Consider the following 6,876-nt stretch of genomic DNA (forward strand, 5'->3'; position numbering starts at 1 on the left):
TTTTGATTGACAAAACATGCATTTAATAAAATTTGGGAGACTTCTTCAAATAGTTTACTATCTTGGACATATCTCTTAATTAAACTTGCCTTGTAGGCCTTATAAAATACAAGGAATAGTAAATTATTCCATAATTCTATATTTTTTCCTCCAAATTGTGATATTTTGTACCAGAGAGAGAGGGGAGATGTACACTTAGAAGGTTTATGATAGTGTAGATTAATGAGAAAGAGAGGAAATGGGATATATATAAAGAAAGGTGAAAGTTAAAAGGAGTAAAATACGATATAGATAAGGAGGGAGAAAGGAGTGTTTATGTGAATGAGTAAGCAAGATATAAAGATAGGGAGAAGGAGATAAAGAAAGACTCTCATGAGATGTAGAAAGAGATATATAGACATAGAATTAGAGAAGAATAGAAATTCTCTATCAGACTATTGAAACTTTCATTGGCATGCACCGAGGTCAGATAAATAGATGTTGGCCCTAACCAAACCTCCTCTTTGAGCCCTCTGCCCCACGTGGAGAGAGGAAATAATGAAAGTAGCCATCCCTCCATTTGTATTCAAATTTTTGTACTAGCCAGTGCTCTATTAATAACAAACCGTGGAGTGGCAACCATTAGATCCGTACTGAGTAAAGGGGGCTTCGAAATTATGTATGCACAGTTTTCCTTAATAAAGACGGGGAATTCCAACAGCACGTGAGTATGCAGGGAAGACTCGAAACATGATAACACTGTTTTGTTTGAGACGCGTAACAAAATGTCATCGCTTCTAACTTCCTCCTCTTCCGATGCGGCGTCACTCGGGAGTCGGGAATCGCGAATTCCATCGCGTAAGCGTGTCGGAAATGGAAATCGGCTTAATAATAATAAGTGTGCTTCTCATAATCTATTTCCTTGTACCAACCAATAATGGTACTTTAGAGTAACTGAAATTCTTAATCTTCATCATTGTCCCATTCCCATTCTAAACCTCCTTCAAACTTCAGTTCTGGTGCACTTTGGAAATGATCACTGTGATAGACCAGCGGATTCTTTTGGAACCCCAAATCTTCTGCAACTCTCCCCAAAATCATTTCCCCCTTGAAAACGTAGCCTGCCACTCACAGTTATTGTGTTTAATAAGACCATTCTTTTGCACTTTTTATCATTGAATGCCTGCCTAACTCTGCAAAACTCTGCCCACTCAGTGCATGTGTGAGAGTATGCCCAAGACAGACATCTACAGTGTTATCTGACCTTTTTTTATATTCATAGCATTGGCGCCGTATTATGGATTCGTCTAGTCGACATACGCAATAGCTTTCAAAATCAAACAAAAACAAATGTTAATGCAGTGGGATCTGTCAGGTGGATCAAAACAGTTCGGTATTTGTGCAATAAGGGGATAAACTAACATTCAAATGCCATTTAAAGTCGTTGATATGTTTAGCAAATGACACTGGGTATGTTTTTTCAAAAATCTCTGAATGATCCCGTGCTTCCATTCAGAACCCCTTTGTAATGGTTGCGTGTGATTCTCTTTGGATTGTTTCCGCAAGGAAACAATCTGCTCTCAAGTACACCTAGATTCTCTTCTATTAAACTCATGGTACTGACTAATGAGCCCTCTCAATCACCTACTTCAGAAGTACATCATGTGATAGCTATAGCCTATGCATTGAGATGAGCTGTAGTGCTTGTTGCACTACTATGTAAAGATGCCTGAACTGATCTTTAGCTTAATGGGTTTGGGAGAATGTGGGAGGAGGATGCGCAAAAATAGTTAAAGTTGATTTCTTGTTTGAGAAAGCTTTTGCTGTCGCCAGATCAGAGGACTGAATTATTGATCAGTAGCTTATTATATTGATTGATCGGATTCAGGGCATGCCATGCCTGAAATCATTCAGACCAGCTTAATCATCTTCTATCCCAGCCTAGGCTGCTCAATGTTTTTCCCTCTATATAACTAATGAGTCCATATACCAATTCGTCAGCCATTCTTCAGTCCATATACATTTTGGCACTCCACATAACGATTCTTCGGTGGGTGCATTGAACTTCGAATTTTGTTAACTTTTGAAGTCCACAAAATAGTGTTTTCTGAGTTCGTGGTAGTTATATAAAGAGCTTATGTAGAAAATTGTGTTCAAGCTTTTGAAATCGTTTTTTCTTAGCAACACTTTGCCCAAGTTTTAGAGCCATGGCAGCTTCCAAGCTGTTAGTGTTTGCCATGATCACATGTCTTTTCATCGTGATGGTAATGGGGAACTCTGATATGGATGCTCTTGTGGCATTCAGGGGAGCTCTTGAAAACTCCGATGGACTTGCAGACTGGAAAGTGGAGAGTTCATCTGCTTGTGAGTGGACTGGTGTGAGCTGCAAGGGTGGCATTGTGATCTCTCTTGTTCTACCAGATATGAATCTGCAAGGTCACATTTCTTCAGAGCTTGGGAATCTTAAGGCCTTGGAGGTTTTGAATCTTACTAATAATCTTCTAGTTGGTAGCATTTCAAGGAAAATCTGGGGGCTTGATAAGCTTAAAATCTTGGACTTGAGTGGCAACTGTTTGTCTGGTGAGATTGACGGCAGCATAGGAGCTCTTGTTGAGCTTAGAGAGCTTGCTCTAGGCAGCAATGCTCTCTCAAAGACACTGCCTCCTCAGCTTGGATTACTCTCTCGGTTGGAAATGTTGGAGCTAAGCAACAATTTCTTCACCGGGAATGTTCCTGTAGAGCTAGCCATGCTGTCTGAGCTGCAGTACCTGGACCTTGGTGTCAACGGTTTCTCTGGAGTCATCCCTGGTGAGCTAAGCGAACTGAAGAATTTGGCGTTTCTTGATCTCGGCAACAATTTTCTCACCGGCACCTTTCCACCTGAGCTCGGGAAGCTAGACAAGTTGGCATCGCTAGATGTCTCAAACAACTCTCTTTCCGGCAGCCTTCCTCCGGAGATTGGAAATATGGTGAGTTTGACTGACCTTTATCTTGGAATCAACAAGTTTTCAGGCCTTTTACCTAGTGAAGTTGGTAATCTGATCAATTTGAAAAATTTGTATTCGCCTTCTTGCCTCCTCCGAGGGCCTATTCCTAATGAGATATCTAGGATGCAGTCCTTGAGCAAACTAGACCTTTCAAATAATCCACTGAGGTCCCCTATTCCACAAACCATAGGAGCTCTCAGGAATCTCACCATTTTGAATTTGGTGAATGCTGAGTTGAATGGCTCTGTTCCATCTGAATTGGGTAGATGCAGAAGTCTCCGAACCCTTATGCTTTCCTTTAATTCCCTAACCGGTTCTCTCCCTGAGACTCTAGCGGGCTTGCCTATTTTGTCTTTCTCTGCAGAGAAGAACCAGCTTAGCGGCACTTTACCTAGATGGTTGGGACAATGGCAGCAGGCTGACTCTATCCTGCTGGCTACTAACCGTTTCAGCGGGCCCATTCCTCCGGAGCTTGGGAATTGTTCTTCTGTGAACCATATAAGCCTGAGTAATAATCAATTGACTGGAAACATACCTAGTGAGCTTTGCAATGCAAAATTTCTTACCGAGGTTGATATAGAAAACAACTTCCTTGATGGTACCATTGAAAACACCTTCATCAATTGTTGGAACCTCACCCAGCTCATCCTGACTAACAATCGGATAAATGGTAGAATTCCTGGGTATCTAGGGAGCCTTCCCCTAATGGTTCTCGATTTGGATGCAAACAACTTCACAGGCCCAATCCCTGAACAGATATGGAATTCAACTTCACTCATGGAGTTTAGTGCAGCAAACAATTTTCTACAAGGAAAGCTTTCTGCCCAAATGGGCAATGCAGTATCGTTGCAAAGATTGATTCTCAACGGTAACAATTTATCAGGAGAAATTCCCAAGCAAATTGGGAGATTGTCCAGCATTTCAGTTCTTTCTCTCAATGGTAATCTTTTGGAAGGCGAGATTCCTTCAGAGATTTCCCAGTGTATCAGTCTCACCACTCTTGATCTCGGAAACAATCGTTTAAATGGATCAATCCCCAAGAAATTTGGAGACCTAGCTCAACTCCAGTGTCTCGTTCTTTCCCATAATGAACTTTCAGGGTCCATCCCCACTGAAATCTCTTCTTATTTCCAGCAGATTGCCATTCCGGATTCAAGCTATATACAGCACCATGGAGTATTTGATCTCTCCTGGAACCAGCTCTCGGGACCCATCCCTGAAGAAATTGGGGATTGCATTGTAGTTGTGGATTTGCTCCTTAGCAACAACAATCTCACGGGACCCATTCCCAAATCCCTGTCCCGCCTTACAAACTTGACTACTCTGGACCTCTCCAACAACTGCCTCAAGGGGGAGATTCCAATCAGGCTCGGAGAATCTCTAAAGCTTCAAGGGATTAACTTGGCATTCAATCAGCTCACTGGCATGATACCTGCAGCTCTGGGGGATATAAGTAGCTTGGTGAAGCTGAACTTAACAAGCAATCATCTTATTGGTGAAATCCCCGCATCTTTGGGAAATTTGAGCGAGCTTACACATCTTGATGTGAGCAACAATGAGCTCTCGGGTGAGTTACCTCCATCCTTGTCGAATATGGTGAACATCGTTGGGCTCTATGTCCAGCAGAATAAGCTTCTCGGCAGCATTGATGGGTTGTTCCCAGACACTACTTCGTGGAAGATTGAGACTCTGAATATGAGTTTTAATTGTTTCAGTGGAGAAATCCCAAGGTCCCTGGGAAATCTCTCTTACCTCAACTACCTGGACCTGCACAACAATGAGTTCACCGGCAGTATTCCTTCAGAGATGGGCAACCTTTCACAACTCATGTATCTGGATGTATCGGGAAACAAGCTCAGTGGAAAAATCCCCGATGAATTCTGTAGTCTGCTGAGTATATCTTTCTTCAATCTCTCAGACAATCTTCTGGAAGGGCCTATTCCAAGAGGCGGAGGGTGCACAAATTTCACTAGGGTTTCTCTACTGGGAAACAGGGGTTTATGTGGAGGGAGCTGGGGTTTGAAGTGTCAGTCGAGTAAGGGAGCAAAAAAGTCATGCCTGAGCACATGGGGGGTTGTAGTAATTTCAATTGGAAGTATTCTTGGTGTCTTAAGTTTATCTTATGTCCTGCTCAGGTGGAAAATGGTACGACAGCAAGGTCTTCTGGATCTTGAAAATGGAAGCAAATTTGATTCGGGTTCCGGCGGAACAGAGCCAAATCTCTTCTTTCTGACCAGCAAGTCCAAGGAGCCGCTCAGCATCAATGTAGCCATGTTTGAGAGGCCTCTTCTCAAGCTCACACTAGTGGACATTCTGCACGCCACCGACAATTTCTGCAAGACGAACATCATTGGGGACGGCGGCTTCGGCACCGTGTATAAGGCCACTCTTCCCAATGGCAAAATGGTAGCGATAAAAAAGTTGAGCCAGGCAAAGAGTCAAGGACACAGGGAGTTCCTAGCAGAGATGGAGACATTGGGGAAAGTAAAGCACACAAATCTGGTGCCACTCCTTGGATATTGTTCATTTGGGGAGGAAAAACTGCTGGTGTATGAGTACATGGCAAATGGAAGCCTCGATTTATGGCTAAGGAACAGGGCCGATGCACTTGAGGTTCTCGACTGGTCCAAACGCCTGAGAATTGCAGTGGGATCAGCAAAGGGGCTTGCATTTCTTCATCACGGCTTCATTCCTCACATCATTCACAGAGATATGAAGGCCAGCAACATTTTGCTAGATGCGGACTTCGAACCGAGGGTTGCAGATTTTGGATTGGCACGGCTCATAAGTGCTTGCGAAACTCATGTGACCACGGACATTGCGGGTACATTTGGATACATTCCTCCAGAGTATGGGCAGAGTTGGAGATCGACCACAAGAGGGGATGTGTACAGTTTTGGGGTGATACTGCTGGAGCTTCTCACTGGAAGGGAGCCGACGGGATATGATTTCAAAGACATTGAAGGCGGGAATCTGGTGGCTTGGGTGAGGCAAATGATGAAGAAAGGAGAGGCATTGGAGGCTCTGGATCCCATGATTGCTAGCGGTGTATCAAGTTCAACTCAAATGATGCTGCAGATGTTGCAGGTGGCTACAATGTGCACTTGCGATGACCCTGCCAAGCGTCCCTCCATGTTGCAGGTTGTCAAATATTTGACTCGTATTCAAGACCATTCACACAAATGAGTGAACCTCCTTTCATTTGTTCGTAATGTGAAGAATCTGTGTCCATTGGCTGTGCGGACAATATTCTGGGGACCGGTCCCATTCAGACTGTCTGGTTCAAGTTTTTGTTTCTTTCAATGTAAATTCCATATAGATGCAAGGATCAAGCGAATAGTTATAATAGTATGTATTTCCCTAATCTGAATATACTTAGATGATGAACAAACACCCTTTTGTATTTCACACTATCCACAGCTTTAGCCAGGCAGCAGAGAGTGTAAAATGCTGTTGTACTTTGCCTTCACGAACTACAGAAAAGTGGCCTTACCCAAATTGATATCTGAAAATTTCTCAGCTACACAAACAGACTTGTTAAATATATCTTGTATTTTTTTAAAGTTGAATTTTAATAGAACATAGTAATTTTGCTTGTAGAAAATAGCAGTCTGTGACATGATAGTGCTTCCAAATAATTGATAGAGTGTCAAAGTGTATTATTATTTTTTGCCAGGGAAGTTCTTGTGAATAAATCATTATTCATGAAATATAGATAAGGGTTATATTGCTACATGATCGGTCTTTTAGTTTTAAAGATAATATACAATATTTGTAGCAAATATAAAACTGTTCATGACTTTTTTTAGGTTGCAATAATAATTTAAGAACATAATTTTCTAACAGTAGTATTTTAAAATAAGATTTGTTAAGATTAGAAACTCTTTGAGACATGCTAACTTTATTTTAT

The 6,876-nt window shown here is 42.1% G+C and overlaps 1 protein-coding gene across 1 annotated transcript; it reads left to right on the forward strand.

Annotated features, from left to right (window-relative positions):
* Window positions 1–862: 862 nt before the first annotated feature.
* On the forward strand, window positions 863–6,570 carry EMS1 (Leucine-rich repeat transmembrane protein kinase). The gene has a single exon (XM_089810269.1). The coding sequence runs from the start codon at window positions 2,187–2,189 to the stop codon at window positions 6,150–6,152; it is 3,966 nt and encodes a 1,321-aa protein (XP_089666395.1). The 5' UTR covers window positions 863–2,186; the 3' UTR covers window positions 6,153–6,570.
* The last annotated feature ends 306 nt before the right edge of the window (window positions 6,571–6,876 follow it).

Source organism: Cupressus sempervirens, chromosome 11 (genome assembly GCF_028749045.1).
Source record: "Cupressus sempervirens isolate cs-2001-9-10 chromosome 11, ASM2874904v1, whole genome shotgun sequence".
Classification (NCBI taxonomy): domain Eukaryota; kingdom Viridiplantae; phylum Streptophyta; class Pinopsida; order Cupressales; family Cupressaceae; genus Cupressus; species Cupressus sempervirens.

Excerpts from the sequence above, each read along its gene's own strand:
- EMS1 (XM_089810269.1), top strand. The coding sequence starts at position 2,187 with ATGGCAGCTTCCAAGCTGTTAGTGTTTGCCATGATCACATGTCTTTTC.